Raw genomic sequence first — 20,113 nt, forward strand, 5'->3', positions numbered from 1 at the left:
ATGTTTCTACAGAAAAAGAATTTTTGTAGAGTTTTATATATTTTATAGTTTCCAAATTAGTTAATTTACATTTAACTGATTGTCCAGGCATCCATTGGCCTACTGGTCTACCACCTTATTCAAAAAAGGAAAAGAGGGGCACCTGGGTGGCTCAGCCGGTTAAGCATCTGCCTTCAGCTCAGGTCATGATCCCAGGGTCCTGGGATAGAGTCCCACATTGGGCTCCCTGCTCAGTGGGCAGTCTGCCTCTTCCTCTCCCTCTGCCTCTCTTCCCTGCTCGTGTTCTCTCTCTCTCTCAAATAAATAAAATCTTTAAAAAAAACAAAACAAACAAAAAAGAAAAAGATCTTGCAGCATATATATGTGCAAAGAACCAAGACAGAAACATCTTGAAAAAATGATCTACTCTGCAAACAGTGACTGATACACAAGGTGTAAGCATGGAAGACAGGTATAGAAGAGAAGGCAAGTGGCAGGACCAGGATCGGAGCACAAAATTTAGTATGAAAAGCAACTTAATCTGGGATGGGAGAGGATCATGCTACACATCCTGTCATTTATTTTACTGCTATAATCTACACTGTAGTTTTGCTCTGGAGGCCAAAGTAACCAATTTTGAATGTAACTGCACATATCTTCCTATTACGGTCTCACCCTCCCACTGGGCTTCCTTTACCTTCTGCCTCCCGCCACTCTGGCCTTCTTTCAGTTGCCCAGACTTGACATGTTCCTTGCTGTTAGTCTTCCCTAGCTTCTTTGCTTGAGACTGTCCCTACTTATCTTTCAGATCTCAGCTTAAGCACCAGTTCCTCTGAGAAGATTTCCCCTGGGACCCCAAATAAATCAGCTTCCTTGGTAGTATATTTGTTCAGGACTGGGTGGCTTCCTTCAGAGGAACTGCCTCACTTTGTTGTGATGATTCAGTTGTGAGGTGACTAGGCTGTCCCTCTCCCCTACTGGTCTCTAAGCTCCATTAGGTGAGGGCTGAGTTCAGGTTTGCTCATCATGCTATTCTTAGCAAGTAACACAACACACCTAACACAAATCTCAACAAATGCTTATTGAAAAAACACAAGAAAGTGCCAAACTCAGAAATGGTTTAGAAAGAACTCTGTGAACAGAGTGTTCTATTTGCTAGATACTTCTGGGGATAGGATGGAAGATGCATTTCTGATTTCTGCTTAGCAACTGAATTTACCTGGGTCTTCCGTGCGGACTGCGGCTCAATCATGATATTGATAAGAGAAGGTTTAGTTGTGTCTGCCAAGCTCTGCTTCAGTGATTTTTGGAGTTCTTCTGGTGTTTGTACAAAATACCCTTTGCCTCCAAATGCAGTCATAACCTGCTCATAATGTGAGTTTGGTAGAAGACAGAACGGAGGAGCCCTAAAAAATTCATAAGTCAATAGAAAAAAAAAGTCATTTTCCAAAATAATTTATGGAAAAATTTAGGCTGAACTCAAAGGCATACTTTTATGTCCAACATTTAAACAAATATGCCAGTACACTAAGCTTTCCATATATATTTTTAAAGATTATCTATTTTGGGGGGGTTGAGAGAGAAGGAGAGAGAGAATCCTCAAGCAGACTCCCTGCTGAACACAGAGCCTGTTGTGGGACTGAATCCCAGGACCCCGAGATCATGACCTGAGCCAAAATTAGAGTCAGAAGTCCAATTGACTGAGCCACCCAGGTGCCCCTAAACTTGCCATATATTTTTTATTGTCTATATAGCAATAGGACTTTTTGTGATGATAGAAATGTTTTATATTTATATCTGTGCTACCCAATATAGTAGCCACTAGCAACCTGTTGCTGTGAGCACTTGAAATGTGACTAGTTAAAATAAGGAATTTTTAATTTAATAACCACACATGGCTACTGGCTACTATATTGAACAGTGCAAGCTATGCCATCCACTACCATGATCCCAAAATAAAAAGAAGAAAAAAGGAATGGTTATTGCAAAATATAGCAAATAACAGCAAAATGAGAACTGAAGTTAATGAAACATAAGCAAACATACTCACACCCTGCTCCACCCCAGACTGAGCAAATTCACGACTTGTAGCATGGCCAGCTAAATACTGTCTCACTTTGACTCTGCCATCAGATAATCAAGAGTTTATTAAGTAATAAAGAGAAGGAAGACCTCTGGATCATAAAGAATATGTTAACATTCATTTCTTCCATGGTGTAATAGGAATAGAAGGACCGGGAGCATTTTGCAACAAGCCCTTTCATTAAAGCTCAGACATCAAACTTAATTGTCCAAGTCTTCAGTGGCCCCCTGATCATAAATTATTTATTGAAGCACCCTATCATGCACTGGGTGTTACATGTAAGTGATGAATCACTAAATTCTACTCCTGAAACCAATATTACACTATGTTAACTAACTAGAATTTAAATAAAAAAATGGAAAAAAAATGGAAAAAAAATGAAGCACCCCATTACGAATGGTTGTACAAAGGGGAGTCATGCAGACAGGGTTCCTACTCTTTAGAGGGGCTGACAATATAAGTAAACAATACTCACATGACAGAAGCACATTTCAATACTGCAGACTCTTTAAGGAGAGATTAAAATAGATGAGTGAAATTAAATACGCATTGTTCTGGGTTACTTACACTGCAGTAGAATCTCCAAATTTTAACATTTCCTTCCAAGAATCTGCATCAAAACCTTGGTAAATTCCATTATTGTTCACCACCAAAAGTATAATGGGCAAGTTGTACCTAAAATTGAAAGCAAAATATCAAGGAAATCATTCCTCATTCTAAAACAGTTTCTTATCTTCAGGTTGAAATTTTAACTTATAAATGGATAGTTTTCCACAAGCTTGTTTTATAATATTAGGGTAATACTAAAAAATTAAGTATTTGTTATCCTAATAAGGAATATCAAGTCATTAACAGAAACATGGAGTCGCAGACAGGATGTAAGATTAGAGGTCGGCACACTTGGTTCTGCCACTATGCACCTGTGGACCTCACAGAGCTTTTCTGAACTTGGTTTTCATAGAACCAGGTATTAATAAGAATGACACCTTCCACATTTAATGTTCTCTGAAGCACCACTTCTAGGTGGTGCCTAGTAGTACTATTTGAAAAGTATCTTTCTATTTACTGAGCTCCTCATAGATAACTAGCACTTGCTAGATGCTGTGGGAAATATACAAGTGACTAGCATACATTCTCTTCTCTCAAACCACTTCACCCAAAATTAGAAAAACATTATATGGTGTAATAAATAGAGAAAGAGAATATTTAATAATGTGCAAAACAGTATTATAAACACAAAAAAAGGATGATTACACTTTACTAATGACTGACAAAAGAACATGGGATTTATTTTCTACAGACCTTAATTTCTGAGACCAGGTGTAAAAAAAAAACTAAAATGCATACTGTTACATAACAGGATTGTGGTAACTACTTGCTCTCCATGCTCAAAGGGAATCATGACTCTCTAGAAGGCCAGCTTTCCCATAAATCACCTTTCGGTGTGTATCACTTGGCTGTCAAAACAGACACCCTAACAAGTACATACTTTCCCTCTGATCTTTAAAGTGTTATATGCCAAAGCTCTGAAAGCCCCCAAAACATGATTTACAAACAAGCTCTAATAAGAGTCCTGGCTAAGAATACAGAATGATTTTTCCACAGTTTAAATAACTAGGGAGAAAAAATATATACTTATATAGTAGGATCTATAGCTCATGAGTTTCTCCATGAATCCTCACAACTAGAAACAGAATCAACAGCTCACACTGAGTGAGCAGACATCTCAAGCTTTAGCTAGATTACCTCATTTGTTCCTCGCAACTGTCCTTTAAGGTAGGAACTATTACTATTCCTCTCCCTATTTCGGAGGAGACTAAAGCTTAGTAAAGGAACTTAACCTGCATCACCCGCATCACCTGGCTCTGATGTTGTCAAGCCAGTATTTAAATCCAGGCCATGTGACCCAGAGGCTGTACTCTTAACCACAAAGCTCTGCTGTCTCCCTGCAGAAAACAAGCTTTTCTCAGACCAGAACTGTTTGCAGTGATCTCAAAACCACTCGTCACAGTTTTGCAGGTTTGGGCATGTAGTAAAGGGTCATGAACACACTAACCTGGATGAGGAAGATGCTGGGGTTATTTCATACCAGTATTCTCAGGATGCAGAAGAGAGCTATGTACAAGGGCCCTTGGCACATGGTGAACACCTGGTAAGCACTGTTAGGCGAGTCAGTCTTTATGTGTAAATTTTTATATTTTGGAGAAAGAAATGCTGTTTTACCTGCAGATGGTTTCCACTTCCATGCCAGAAAACCCAAATGCACTGTCTCCCTCCACACAGATGACACGTTGCCCTGGGTTTCTATCTTTAGCCACTATAGCAGCTGCAATGGCAAATCCCAAACCAACTCCCATTGTTCCAAAAGTACCAGCATCGAGCCTGTTGGGGAACAAAGCTAAAATGAAACCCTCTGGGGCATGCTGATGGTGGGGTTGGCACAAATCGACTCGTATTTGCGTGTAAAATAAAGAACAATAAAAACATTCTCTGTCTTTAATATAAAGTTTTTAGATTATGAGGAACCCATTAGTCAAGGATAAGCAGAATGTGTGGAAAAAGTCTCTCATGATTGCTTGAAAGACTACGAATATACTAAGTATACAAATTATCACATGATCATGAAAACATATCAAGCATAAAAACTCTACCAAATCTTACCTAAGAATACTTTTATGAAAAATGTCCTTATACACTGAATATGTGTAATTTTCAAATGTTTTATGAACCTGCACTACTATAGCTTCCAATTTAACACATTATAATTTCTTTCCTGGAAGCCTCACCTGTGACGAGGAAGGTAGTTCTGAATCACAGTGCGTCCAATATCCATAGTATTTGCTCCTTCGCTTACCACAAAACAGTCTCTGGGTAGTTGTTCTTGAACATGGTAGAATACTGTGTAATAATTCATAGGCAGGGATTTTTGGGAAGCTAATTCCTAAAGTATTTGAGGGAAATATAATCAAATTAGATAGAGATAACAGTGAAAAATTAGCAATGTCAATAAGCTACTATCAAACTTATTTGGAAATAGGCAACAAGAACGAGCTACGAGGTTCCCAAATCACCACTCTGAGAAGCTAATGGATCTGTGAACAGGCCTGTGGGACATACTAAGAAAAAGGGGACCCACAGACCCAGTCTGGGACACAATCAAATAAATCAGGGAATAGCTTTCTTCCTGGACACCCACCACGCACATTAGCATACTAGAGTCAGACAAGTCCTACAGTAAAGATAGCTGGAAACACTGGGTTAAACAAACCTAAACAGTCTTATTTGAGCACTTTTAAGAAAACACTGCATTACAAAAAATAAAAATTTTATTCTAGAATATTTTAATCTGAAATATGCCCTTAAACTTAAAATAAAAATGAAGTCAGGATTTCAGAAAATCTGAAAATCTCGTTCTTCTCCACATGCACTGGAGAATAAAGAGGATATGCTTCACCCAAAGAGTCTCTGAATGGAGGAAGGTAAGTGCCTTTGTCTAGCTATATGCCTTCTAGAGTGGAGAGAGCCACATGGGGCTTCAGCAGCAATAGTCCCATGTGCTCCCAGCACTGCCTCTTCACCTGTGCTATTCTGGCCTGTTGGAGATTATACGTAAGACGGATGAGGCACCCTCCTATACTGCTGCGCCAGGAAGAGAGGGGCAAGTTCCTTCCATCTTAAACTAATATGATTCCTAGGGAAAAGAAGGGATTAATCATCACACCAATCAGGAAAACAGAATTGAGCCTGGCTCGTGATAGAAACAGCCACTGCTTAAAATTCCAATGAGACACAAAATTACGTATAATTAATTCTGCTAGTTTTGAAAATGTGAATTTATTCCAAGATGTCTGACATGTTAGGGAACAATATGAGCATAACTCAAATTTCGTATTTGCTTATGCAGGATTCTGTCAGTGAGAAACACCACATAAACACAGAAAACTGCACCCAACTGAACCAAGATACATAGAAATACACAAAACATCGAAAAAAATCAAGAACCTTTCTCACAAAGAAAAAATTCTACCTATATACAAAGACTCTAAACAGAAATCACCACATCCTGCAGAAGTGATTCATTTCACTGCTAGTAGTAGTGGATGATGTGGTAGTTTCACATATTACTACAACTTCCAAAGTCTTGGGGCGCCTGGGTGGCTCAGTCGGTTAAGCAACTGCCTTCAGCTCAGGTCATGATCCCAGGGTCCTGGGATCGAGCCCTGCGTTGGGCTCCCTGCTCCACAGGGAGCCTGCTTCTTCACCTTGCTCCACAGCTCCCCCTGTTCATGCACTCGTGCTCTCTCTCTAATAAATAAATAAACTCTTTAAAAAAAAAAAACAAAAAAACTTCCAAAGTCTTTAGATATCAGGCAAAGCCATGAATGCAGATGAGGAAGTTGCAACATAATTTCCAGTAGTGATATAAAAGTTAACCTGAGGGGCGCCCGGGTGGCTCAGTCCTTAAGCATCTGCCTTCAGCCCAGGTCATGGTCCCGGGGTCCTGGGATCGAGCCCTGCATCGGGCTCCCTGCTCAGCAGGAAACCTGCTTCTCCCTCTCCCACTCCCCCTGCTTGTGTTCCCTCTCTCGCTGTGTCTCTTTCTGTCAAATAAATAAAAATCTTTAATTAAAAAAAAAAAAGATACTCTGAAAGGGCCATAAATGGTCTCCACCAAAAAAAAGAAAAGAAATGTGAGGTGACGGATGTGTTAATGAACTAGATGGGGGGGGGGGGGAATCCTACCACAATGTATATGCATATAAAATCACCAGGACGTACCTTTAAATATCTTACAATTTCATATGTCAATTATACCTCAGTAAAGCTGAAATTTTTTTAACAAAGAAAAAGAAGGCTGTATATTAGATCAAATTTTCAATTTTGATGAAATACCTATCTATTATACATGCCTACTTGAAGGACTTTTATTTTAAAGGTAGAAAAATATGCTCTAAGATTTAATATTCCAAAAGATGTCTTAATTATGATTTGGGGCCAAGGTCAAACTGAGGACAGTGAGCTCTACCCATTCATATAGGTTCTTACAATTTTCTGTCCAATGTCAGATCGGTCTCCTTCTACCACTTCACACTAATTCAACAAGTTGCCTCATGTGCCTACTGCCACAAGAGACTTCAGGTCTTCCTCAAGGAAAAGCACCGTATTTACTGAAATATGTATTTCTTAACCACTTAACATGTATAAAACTTTGCCATCATTTTTATTTTTATTTACTCATTGAAGATTTATTCATTTATTTTAGAGTAAGACAGTGTGTGCGGGCATGCATGTGTGTGCACAAGTGGGGGGGAGGGGCACAGAGAGAGCGAGAGAATCTCAAGCAGACACCCCACTGAGCACAGAGCCCAAGGGGGGCTCGATCCCAAGACCCTGAGATATGACCTTAACTGATACCAAGAGTCACACACTTGACCGACTGAGCCACCCAGGCGTCCCTCTGCCACCATTTTTATTAGGTTTGTATCTTAGTGTTTCACAAAGTTTTTGAGAGCTGTGCCTCTAAACCCTTTTTCCCATGAGCCCTTTGGTTTTTACTGCATGATTTCATATAGCTTGGTGATTTTAGGAATACATAGGTCATATTATGACAGAGCTAACTGAGCCATGAACCAGAAGTGGTCTTGAGTTTCCGTGAGTCTCATATTACCTTGGAAGCAGCTTCATTGATCTTCATTTTTTCTCTCAAAGTTTGCCACCAGCTGCTCTCTGGAGGATACTGCCATGGTGTTTTATCAAATTGTTCTAAAAGCTAAAAAACCAGACTTTTTATTTTTTGAAAATAAACTTAAGTCATATTAACACAAAAATCTCTTATTAAAGAAAACAATACTGCTATACTATCCTGTCATTCACATCACTCACACTGTATTTCCTCTAGGCGGCTAACAACTGATAAATAGGCAACATGGAAAGCTTCTGTTTGGGTCAGTGTGGACTTGCACCAAAAATTGGAATTTCCATAGAACACAAGGGAAATGCTACTTTCTCCACACCTCACAGGCAGGGGCTTTTATGCCCTCCTCAGCCTTTGATACTAGAAGGAAAATCATAGAATCCTTGTGGGAAGGACAACAACCCCAAATACCCAGGGATTTGGTATGCTCCAGGATGTTTTAAATATGTGATTGGGGGATGCTTCATAATATTATATAATCATGATAACAATAACAATTTGTATCCAAAATCAAGTAATAATTGTGACTACATTTTATCTCCTGTTACAGTGATATATATAAATTATGTACAAATAAAAAGAATCTGGACAAGTCACTAAGTACCATTTGAAGAGTAAAAATCTCTTTATTTTCTAAGGAAATACTTAGATTTTTCCAGTACATAAAGACATTTCTTAGCTGTAAGTTCAGTTCTTCTGGAAGCTGTATTATAATTTTTCAGACAGCTGAATCCTACTTAGTAAATCAGTTTGTCTACTGAATGCCTTTAAGTCTTCAATCGCCTTCCAAAAGTGCTTAATTTACATAAAAATGATCTATATACAAGCAGTTGGATTTAGTGAGTTCCAAAGTTATATTTAAGAATAGCTTTCCATCATAAATTTTATTTAAAATAGATATCAATAAACCTGTCACCAAGTGAATCAAGGTTGAAACATTTTTAGGAACTATTCCCTAAAGACCAATCCACATAAACTAAAACCTAGGCAAAAGCTCTTACCTGTTTAGTGATAGCATTTATGTCCCCTAGCAAAATGACAGCAGGCTTTACATTATTCCCCAATTCTTCTGCACAGATATCAACCTAAAAAAGAGATAAAGCTTAAGAATGAGGCATGCTTATTCTTAAAAATCTCGAAGAAGTCAATTAAGGCTGAATAAATGAACCGAAGATTTGATATTCAGGAAATTTTTTTTTAAGTAGGCTCCATGACCAGAATGGAGCCCAATGCAGGGCTTGGAATCATGACCCTAAGATCAAGACCTGAACCAATATCAAGAGTTGGACATCCAACCACCTGAGCCACCCAGGCGCCCCAAGAAACTTCTTAATAAAAGTAAAAATCCATAGAACTATGAGTATCACAGCTAGGACAGAAACCTCATCATCTTCATTTTAATATCTACTCTGTAGATCTGGGTATTGTTCTATTATACACACAGGAACGCATTTGACTTGACCAATTATAGTTTTTTAATATAATCAAGAAGGTTCTACTTAATTACACTGGAATTGCTACTTAGAACAGTTCTCAAATGTGAGCTATCAGAATCACCTGGTAGGGGCGCCTGGGTGGCTCAGTTGGTTAAGTGACTGCCTTCGGCTCAGGTCATGATCCTGGAGTCCCTGGATCAAGTCCCGCATCGGGCTCCCTGCTTGGCAGGGAGTCTGCTTCTCCCTCTGACCCTCTTCCCTCTCGTGCTCTCTATCTCCCATTCTCTCTCTCTCAAATAAATAAATAAAATCTTAAAAAAAAAAAGAATCACCTGGTAGCCTTGTTAAACCACAGATTTCGAAAGTCCACTTCAGAGTTTCTGAACTCAGTAGATCTGAAGTGGGGACCAAAAATGTGCTTTTCTAACAGGTTTCCCAGGTGGTGCTATGCTGCTGGTCCAGGGACCACATTTTGAGAACTCCTCGTAGGGTAAGGCATGATTATTTCCCATTTACCCAGAAGCTCTGTATCTGAATGGCCGTGAGCAAGTGAAAATAGTTGTGCAAGGAGTTGTAATTTAGCCACGTCAAAGGGGATGCATTTTATTCTATACTCAAGGGGGATAATCAAGAGGTGGTAACATCTTCCAGGTAAACCCAGGTCTTGCTTATTTGCAGCATTAATTCTCCATAGCTACAGGGGGAAAGGACCTGTTAGAAGTTGACTCCTTAAAAAGTAAAAGGCAAATAGGGAGAAGATATCAACTGTAGCTGGGTCATCAAACACCATACACAATCTCTGTTGGGCAAACAGGTTCACATTGCACTATATAGGCAGTACCTTCTTTTTTTTTTTTTAAGATTTTATTTATTCATTTGAGGGAGATAGCAAGAGATAGAGCACGAGCAGGGGAGAGAGGGAGAAGTAGGCTCCCACTGGGCAGGGAGCCCAATGTGGGGCTCAATCCCAGGACCCCAGGATCATGACCCAAGCTGAAGGCAGAGGCTTAACCAACTGAGCCATGCAGGCAGTACCTTCTACACCAATAAGGAAACTGGTTTAAAAAGAGAATCATAATGATACAAGAACCATTAAAGTGAGGTCAGAGTATATTCCACTCTGTTTAGTGACAAGTATAAGCAGCATTTAGAGATTTCCAACCAAAGGGTGTTTGAAAAATTTGGCACCTAAAAGGACAACTCAATCCCTAACAATGTTGAATGTTTTGTTCTAATCTACCATTCTACTTAAACCCCTTTTGTCTACCTTTAAATATACCTGAACTATGAAGAAAAGGAAAATTGTGCTTTTCAAACTATTTAAAACTTGGTTTTGAAAGGTTTTCTGGTTAGAAGTAAAGCAGCATATTATGTTTCACAGGCTTGAAAAGGCAGCTTACTTTGGTACCTGTAATTATGTTAGATAATTTATAAAAATCTACAAAAGCCAAGAAGAAAGCAGAGCTAATAATAGCTGAGGAGAACAATAAATCACGGATAGCGCTGATTTTAAATCTCTCTGCTCCGAGTACCTGGATAAACTTCACATCTGGCTGATACCTTGGAGGAAGTCCGAAGTGCAAAATCCAATTTAATCTGGCACCAAATAATACAATTACATCAGCAAACTGCAAAGCCCTATTAAAAAGAAAAATCTGTTATGATATAAAAAGTGTATCTACATTTCTGACTTGAATTATTCTAAAATTAATTTCTAAAGTATTTAGAAAAGTTTAAATAATCTGGAGTTTTAGTCTTCAGAATCAGCTTCTAGGGTAAATTTGCTCTTTCAAACCAAAATAATTATGAAGCCATTCTATTTAAATAGTAATCTAAAAGATGAAATAAGAAGAAAAATATTATAAAACCATACCTATTTCATTAGTTTTTAAAATTTTTAAAAATTTTTAAAAATTTTTTGTTTATTTTTTAATTAACATATAATGTATTATTTGTTTCAGGGGTACAGGTCTGTGATTCATCAGTCTTATACAGTTCACAGTGCTCACCATAGCACATACCCTCCCCAATGTCCATCACCCAGCCACCCCATCCCTCCCACCCCCCCACCACTCCAGCAACCCTCAGTTTGTTTCCTGAGGTTAAGAGTCTCTTATGGTTTTGTCTCCCTCTCTGGTTTCACCTTGTCTCATTTTTCCCTCCCTTCCCCTATGATCCTCTGCCTTGTTTCTCAAATTCCACATATCAGTGAGATCATATGATACTTGTCTTTCTCTGACTTATTTCGCTTAGCATAATACCCTCTAGTTCCATCCACGTTGTTGCAAATGGCAAGATTTCATTTGATGGCTCCATAATATTCCATTGTATATATATATACACCACATCTTCTGTATCCATTCATCTGTCGATGGACATCTTGGCTCTTTCCATAGTTTGGCTATTGTGGACATTGCTACTATAAACACTGGGGTGCACGTGCCCCTTCAGACCACTACATTTCTTTCTTTGGGGTAAATACTCAGTAGTGCAATTGCTGGGAAAAATTACTACAAGTCTACTGTAGATAATCTCAGTAAAACAGAAAAAGCATAAAGAAAAAGAATTCCACCCAATAATACTATCAACTTAAAAGCTATTATTAATAGCCTGGCATATTTTCATCTAGTCTTCTTTCTATGCAAGTATATTTTTACATAGTTGAGCTTATATGCTATAATACTGTCTCATGCACTTTTGCTTATTACATTTTCCTTTGTCATTAGGTTCTTCTTAAAATTTTTATTTTTTTATTTTTATTTTTTTAAGTTTTATCTTTTTTTAAGTAATCTCTACACCTGATATGGGGCTCGAACACAACCCTGAGATCAAGAGCCCCATGCTCTCCGACTGAGCCAGCCAGGCACCCCTTAAATACAATTTTGAAAGGCTATATACTTTGCAGAACACATATACCTAATTTATTGTAACTTTTCTCAATTACTGGATAATTTATAAATACTAGGTTGTACGTACTTTTTTTTTTAAGATTTTATTTATTCATCTGAGAGAGAGAAAGAGAGAGAGAGAGAGCACACACAAGCGGTGGGGAGGGCAGAGGTAGAGGGAGAAACAGACTCCCCACTGAGCAGGGAGCCTGATGTGGGGCTCGATCCCAGAACCCTGGGATCATGACCTGAACCAAAGGCAGACACTTAACGACTGAGCCACCCAGGCGTCCCTATGCTTGAATCTTAATACATATTTCATATTGATTCCTAGAAGCAGGTATTTTTAAGACAATTGATTCATATTTCCAACCAAATTTATTGCTAATAGTTTTATTTTATGTATCTTAATATCCTTGTCAATATAACTTCTAATCTTTAAAATTAATTTTTACTTTGATATCCACACTAATATCAACATAGCCATCTTTGTTTTGTTTTTGTTTACCTCATACACCTTTGCTCATTTTATGCTGTATCATTTGTTTCAGATGTTGTTCTTATAATATATATGTAACTGTCATTATTATTGACCCAATCAATGTCTCTGCCTTTCTACAGAAGAGTTTATTAATTGCTGTGGGTTTTTTTTTTTACTTCTCATTTTTCTGCTTCTTGGCTATTTCCCTTTTATCCTATATTTTTCCACAGGGTATCTGTTCTTTTGCTTTTGTCTTCTTCAGTGATGATATCATACACAAAATACCATTTTCACATACTGTTATCGGTCCTGTGGGACCCAATTTAACAAACAGATAAAAACTACAATTGAAAGGATAGATTTGTTTAATGATACTTGAAATTACTGATTCAATTATTTACAGCCACTTGCAATCATTTTTACACTCTCTAGTTCTAGGAATGAACGGGCACATGTCTGGGGCTCACACCTGGGCTGTGTATGTGTGGACAGACCCAAAGGAGCATAGCAAAGGCTTTGAAACTAAACCGACCCTGGACCTAATGCTTCTAGCAAGACAGACCTTGAAGTCTGACCTTAACCAGGCTAACTGCTTGCTAAAACAAAGTCAACATTCTACAGAGTATGTAAATATGACCTAGAATCTTGAAACATAATACTTAAAATCTAGGATACATTCCAAAAATACTCAATATACAAAAGAACCAGAAAAATGTGACCAATTCTCAAAAGAAATGAATAGATTCCCATTCTGTGATGACCCAGATGTTGAAATTAGTAAACTAAGACTTTAAAGCAGCTATTATAATATGCTCCATCAAGTAAACAAAAGTACTCTTCAAATAAATGGGAAGATAGAAGTTCTCAACAGAGAAATATAAAATATGAGACAAAAGCATTGAAAAGAACTAAACAGAGAACATAGCATAATGTATAGAGATATTAAATTACTATGGTGTACACCTGAAACACACCATTTTATGTCAAATATACTTCAATTAAAAGATAAATAAAAGGTTTACCTAAAAACAAATAAAAATAAAAAGAACATTTCATGTAAGAAATTTCTAATAGGGAGGCTCGGGTGGCTCAGTTGGTTAGGCATCCAATGCTCAGGTCATGATCTTAGGGTCATGAGATCAAGCGTCCTGTTGGGTTCCATGCTGGGCGTGCAGTCTGCTTAAGATTTTCTCTCTCCCTCTCCCTCTGCGCCTCCCCCCAACTCACTCTCTCTAAAATAAATAAATAAATAAATCTTAACCAAAAAAAAAAGAAATTCTAATAAACTACTTCAAAGATGAAAAAAAAAAAAGAATTGAACAGATATTCAGGGACCTATGGGACAGTACCAAAGTCTACTATTTACATTATCCCAGGAAAGGAGAAAGAGATTGGTGTAGAAAAAAAATGTGAAGAAATAATGGTCCAAAACAACAAATTTGGTGAAAGACATTAACTTACAGATTGAAGAAGATCAGAGAACAGGATAAACTAAAAGAAAACCATACTCAGACACATAATCAAACTGCTGAAAACCAAAGATAAAGAAAAATCCTGAAAGCAGCCACAGAACATATTACATATAGAGGAACAATGCTTCAAATGACTACAGATTTCCCATCTAAAACCATGAGGGTCAGAAGGTAGTAGACAACACCTTTTAAAGTGCTGGAAAGTCTAAAAACTCTAAAAACAGGTGTGCTTAAAATTACATTTCAGAACTTCTTCTAGATTCATTAAAGTCACGAAATAAATTAGCCTAAGATCTGCCAAGCCACTGTACTTAAACTCCAGAATGCCACGCACCTGGATCTGGCAGCAGCCACACAGTTTGGATGGTTATCAGGGATAACGCCCTTTCCCATGGGGGTGGGCAGAAATGGCAATTTACATTGCTCCACCAATTTCCTGAGGGCCTCCTCTGCATGCGCATAAGCAGCACCTACAAGCAATGCAAATGATTCCACAAGTCAGTTATGGTCCAGGCACTGATTCTTTTTTTTTTTTTAAAGATTTTATTTATTTATTTTGACAGAGAGACACAGCGAGAGAGGGAACACAAGCAAGGGGAGTGGCAGAGGGAGAAGCAGGTTTCCCACCAAGCAGGGAGCCTGATGCGGGGCTTGATCCCAGAACTCTGGGATCGTGACCTGAGCCACCCAGGTACCCCACGGCACTGTGATTCTTAAAACACCTCACACGAATTTGCTTTTAGAACTTCTCAAATAATCTCTTGTTTATACAGGGCTTGCTTATACTCAAAACAAACTGTAACTATGGTTTTTATCTTTGGTATTTTAAAATGTTTAAGAAAGCCACAGTTCTAATTTCCTCCCCAATAATATTCTCAGTTATTCTGAAGGATGCGTACTACAAAACAAAAGTTGCATCTCTTCTCTCTTGCTGCTCTGAATTGTCTGTTCTATGGTTCCTACTGAATTACTTACTACTCACAATTCCCTAAATACAGTATCTTTACTGATAGGCCCAGGTGGGCAAGGAAGGACTTTGCTCTGACAGAGAGAGGCTCTCTCTAACTTCACATGTTGCTTCCTACCATCAGCTAACGTGGACTGCACAGTCTCCTACCCTAGGCATGAAAATTCTAACAAGAGACGTTAGTTTAGTACATTCAGATTCAACATAATGCTCCCCCCCATATAAAAATACCTTAAGATCTTTTCTCATACATGTCAGATGAAAAATAGCTTCTTTTCATCCAGAAAGTTTCCTTGTATTCTCTTTCTTGCCTCAGTCTTTGTCCACCCAGTTCTCTCTTCCTGGACTGTGCACTCAGTGACCTATCATCCATCTATTCAAGGTGTAGCAGTGTCATCTCTTCCAGAGAGTCTTTCCATACCATCTACATGAGCAAATTGTTGCTGCTTCCCTTGAGAATCCACCTGACCCTCTCTATACACACCACTTATGGGTACACTGCACTTATTTGTTACTAATCTATCTCTAGGTAGGGACCATTATTCCTCTGTATATCTTACAAATGTTTTCTATAATCCCTACCTTATCATAAGTACTCATTAAATGTTGGTTAAAAGAAGAATGAAAACTAGCATCTACTGAGTTCCCTCTACCTATCTTATTATTTAATCATAACAATCCTGTTGAAGTTAGTATCTTTGTTTTACAAGTGAGGTAATTGAGACTCAAAGTAGTTGTTTGCCAAGACCATAGAGCTAATACAGCATATAGCTTCATTCGACTCAGCTCTGACTTTGATTTTTTTCTGTTGTCCACCATTTTCATTAAAATTATTTTTAGTTTCTATGTAGTTAGTTCCTCAATAGTTGATAACTGACTAACATGGTCATAGGTGACTCACAGCCCCCTCAGTTCTAGAACATATAATGGATAATAACTTGCTGACAGGAGTATAAGTTGGTACAATACCTTGGGAGAAAGCAATTTGACAATATGCACCAAAAACCCTAAAATATGAATTACCTTTTAACTTAATTTTCTTTCTGGGAATCTATCGTAAATCCTAAATATGGAAAAAGCTTTAAGCACAAACATGTTTGTCACAGCTATACTAAACAAACAAAAAACTGGCAAAGATTTAAATATCTGTCAGTGAGGGCGCCTGGGTGGCTCAGTCGGTTGAGCGACTGCCTTGGGCTCAGGTCATGATCCTGGAGTCCCAGGATCGGGTCCCACGTTGAGCTCCCTGCTCGGCAGGGAGTCTGCTTCTCCCTCTGACCCTCTTCCCTCTCGTGCTCTCTATCTCTCATTCTCTCTCTCTCAAATAAATAAATAAAATCTTTAAAAAATAAATAAATAAATAAATAAATAAATAAATATCTGTCAGTGAAGTGTTAGTATATCCATGAATAGACCTTAAAATTATATTTAGGAAAAAACTTCAAGACCATGAAGAAATGTTACAATATTAAATAAAATATAAATAAAACTGTCTATATGGTGTGATCACAATATATGAAATATACATGCAGAAATGAATAGAGTATTACATGTTAAAAATAGTTTTGTTTTGTTTTTTTTTGAGAAAGAGAGTGTGTGAGGGAGGGGGAGGGGCAGAGGAAGAGGAAGAGGGACAGAATCTTAAGCAGGCTCTCTGGAGCCTGATGTAGGGCTTGATCTCACAACCCTGAGATCATGACCTGAGCCGAAATGAAGAGTCAGATGCTTAACCAACTGAGCCACCCAAGCGCCCCCAAAATAGTTGTCTTTGGATAAAGGGATTTCTTCTTTCTAATCTTCTGGATTTTCCAATATTCTTTATAATGATCAAATATTTTTATAATGGAAAAAACACATTTTACACATAAGACTAAAGAAACAGAATGGGTGACACTCCTTTAAAAGGGCAAGATCTCTGGGCATTCTAGAATAATTCTGTGATAAATTAGTAAATAATCCTAAATGAAAAGAACTCATACTCCAATTTCAAATATTAGATATGTTAATAAATAATGAAGATAATTTCTAAACAGAATCAGTATTCTTTCAACAGCCTAGCAAGATTTAGAGTTCCATTTGCTGCTACCTTTCCCGATGATAAGAAGGGGCTGTCTGGCATTTCTAATAACAGATGCTGCTATGTACACAGCAGAGGTTTCTCCCATACTAACAGGAGGTGGCATGCAGCACTCCACGTACCTGGAAATAAAGGGCTCTGTTAATTAAAAGAGGCCAAGTTTTAAACTTTTTACTATGAAAATATCAAACATATAAAAAGGTAGGAAAAAAATAGTACAATAAACTCCAAATACCCACCATGTAGATTCAACAACTAATATTTTACCACATTTGCCTCACATATACACACACAAATATGCATACCAATTTGTTTCCTGAACCATTTTAAAGTGAATTATAGGCAAGTAAAAGCTTTTCCATGCAGCTCTAAAAGATAAACTTTCTCCTATATAACCATATTGTCCCAATCTTATCTAGTAAATTAAGTTACTCCCTAATACCATCTAAAAGCCAATCAAATCAGTAATTCACTGACAGGAAATCCGAGTTAATGGCTCTACCCTGTAGTAAGGAAAAACATATTCAGGGTCAGTGTTTAATACTATGTGCCATTTAATCTCATTTAATTTTCAAAGCAATGAGGCCAGGAGCTACCATTATTTCCATTTCACCATTGGGGGGCGAGGAGGGAAACTCAGAAAATAACTTGCCCAGGGTCCCCAGATGTTATATGGCAGAAACTGGATTGACCTAGGTCATTCTGTCTCCAAAGTCCATGCCTTTAACTATCTCACTGGGAGAATCAGTATTTTGATAATACAATTTGCATTAGGAAAAGAAATTTTAAAAACTGTCATGGTTAAGTATTTCTGGACACCAAGTCCTTGGTGTTTTCATTTATTTTAATTAATAAACATCATACACTGTACAAAATTTGAGCATATAAAACAAAAAAAGACATTCAATCTTTACAAAAATTTTATTTTTTTAAACTTTTTTCTAAAAGATTTTATTTATTTGAGAGAGAGGGTGTGAGCATGACGGGGGAGGGGCAGAGGGAGAAGGAGACTCCCTGCTGAGCAGGGAGCCTGACGTGGGGCTCAACATGGGGCTCGATCCCAGTACCCTGGGATCATGACCTGAGTCGAAAGCAGACGCTTAACCGACTGAGCCACCCAGGTGCCCAACCTTTACAAACATTCTGAAGAAGGCTTACAGAGTTAACTTACCAGAGACAGTTCTGCCTTCCCTCCCCCCAGTAATATTTTATCATATTCAGGTATTATGCAGGGTAGATGTCCTTTTTGTCTGACTCTCACAAAGAGAAACAACTCTTTGTTATACTGAATATACAGAAATGCACACTGTTTCTCTGCAGTCACTAGAGAACCACTTGGTCCACAACAGCAGGAATATACTAAATGGTACCCAGGATGATGTCTTAACCTAAGTATCCACCCTTATCAGAGGTGACTTAGATACCAGTGAAAAATTGTTTCTTACACTTTTTATTTGCTCAGTGTTTATTTAAGAATGTGGAAAATCATAGTAACACCTGAGTAGAATATTTTAAGTCACAGAGACACAAAGACTAAAGTTTTTTATGCTGAGTCCTAAATAATTTTTCAATGGTCACCTCATCTCTTGGTTTACACTTTGAAGACTCTGAATAACCCCTGCTACGTTAGTGGGGATGTATTATTTATGGCCTCTGGAAGAATAATTTCAAGTAAGTGCTCAGGAAGCTTCATGTATTTAACTTAATATTTAACCCCCCAAATAATTACTAAATAATACCATTTTATTTATTTATTTTTAAGATTTTATTTATTTGACAGAGAGAGACACAGTGAGAGAGGGAACACAAGCAGGGGGAGTGGGAGAAGGAGAAGCAAGCTTCCCACTGAGCAGGGAGCCCGATGCGGGGCTCGATTCCAGGACCCCAGGATCATGACTGAGCCGAAGGCAGACGCTTAATGACTGAGCCACCCAGGCGCCCCTAAATAATACCATTTTAATTAAGAGAATTAAATCCTTTGGCCAGGATTTAGTTTAATTATTAAACTGTCAAAAGTTAAGACAAATGAAGATTAGCTTATAAACTGCTAGGTAAATTGTTAAAAAGGTAAACATAATAACACAATTAAGAACTTCAGTATAACTATTACTCACTTTACAGAATTCACATTCACTTGGAAGTTCACAAAATCTGCAGGTATGTCAACATAACAAGGACCTGGACGACCATAAATACTGCTTCTCACTGCCTAAATTTATTACAAATAGAAGAAACTATTTTAAAATTCTCAATCTTTATCACATAATCCACTCAAAGATAATTAAAAATTGTGAAAGGAATACTACTTTAATTTTTTCTGGACATCCACAGTTAGGGAAATAAACAATTTTAACTAAAATTGAAATGCCCTCTATTGATTATATATATTTTAGAAGATATTTTTGTTTAAAAGGGGAGCGACAAGAAAGAAAATACTCACCTAGGGTTTTAAAATTCATGTCATATTATAGTCTTAGAAATTATCCACCAGGCTCTGCCTGTCAAGTGTTTACTCTATAACATGTGCTTTTACTTGCTCCCTAGTCCTAATGACTTGGCTAACTTTTCAGAAACTCTGCATGATGTTATCATATGTGTCAAATGGTCTCTAACACATGGTTTTGAAACAGCTCAAATGTAACTCCACATACAAATGTTGCTTAACTAAGATTAATTTATAACATGCTATTAATGAATATAAAACCATATATTCATTAGTACTTTATATTCATTAGTACTTTTATATTCATTAGTACTAATTTTCAAAACTAAACTTGCAAAAGCATAAGAGAAAGGTTACCCAGGGTTTCATTTTAGCTTTCTTTTTACTTTTCTGTAGTTAAAAAAATAATTTTAAAAACTGAAAGAGAAACTTTTTTCAAAAATAATTTATTTTATCTGTTTCTAGAATTAATTGACAGCAAACATTAAAATATAAATAGCTTTTTAATACTATCATTTTTGATGGCCTGAATATATACCAAATTGTTGCTCATTCTATGGAGAATACAAATAACACAGGTATGAGCAACTGC

At 37.5% G+C, this 20,113-nt stretch overlaps 1 protein-coding gene across 5 annotated transcripts in view; it reads right to left on the bottom strand.

The window, feature by feature from the left end:
- Positions 1-20,113, bottom strand: part of HACL1 (2-hydroxyacyl-CoA lyase 1) — a 52,805-nt gene that overhangs the window by 21,214 nt on the left and 11,478 nt on the right. For 4 of the 5 annotated variants that reach the window (XR_003608445.2, XR_003608442.2, XM_028099256.2 and 1 more), the window contains exons 7-16: positions 19,193-19,287; positions 17,088-17,200; positions 14,369-14,504; positions 10,726-10,831; positions 8,759-8,842; positions 7,731-7,832; positions 4,849-5,003; positions 4,286-4,444; positions 2,630-2,737; positions 1,199-1,385 (exon numbers count right to left, since the gene is read on the bottom strand). Coding sequence is in view for 2 of the 5 variants with exons in the window: in XM_028099256.2 (XP_027955057.1) it covers positions 1,199-1,385; positions 2,630-2,737; positions 4,286-4,444; positions 4,849-5,003; positions 7,731-7,832; positions 8,759-8,842; positions 10,726-10,831; positions 14,369-14,504; positions 17,088-17,200; positions 19,193-19,287 (1,245 nt within the window). In the remaining 3 variants the exon portion in view is untranslated. The remainder of the gene's footprint in view (positions 1-1,198; positions 1,386-2,629; positions 2,738-4,285; positions 4,445-4,848; positions 5,004-7,730; positions 7,833-8,758; positions 8,843-10,725; positions 10,832-14,368; positions 14,505-17,087; positions 17,201-19,192; positions 19,288-20,113) is intronic. The other variant, XR_003608446.2, reaches the window with a different exon arrangement.

The sequence above is a fragment of the Eumetopias jubatus genome, unplaced genomic scaffold (assembly GCF_037043125.1).
Source record: "Eumetopias jubatus isolate StellerSeaLion01/CBP00866 unplaced genomic scaffold, mEumJub1_p1.0 scaffold_1, whole genome shotgun sequence".
Taxonomy (NCBI): domain Eukaryota; kingdom Metazoa; phylum Chordata; class Mammalia; order Carnivora; family Otariidae; genus Eumetopias; species Eumetopias jubatus.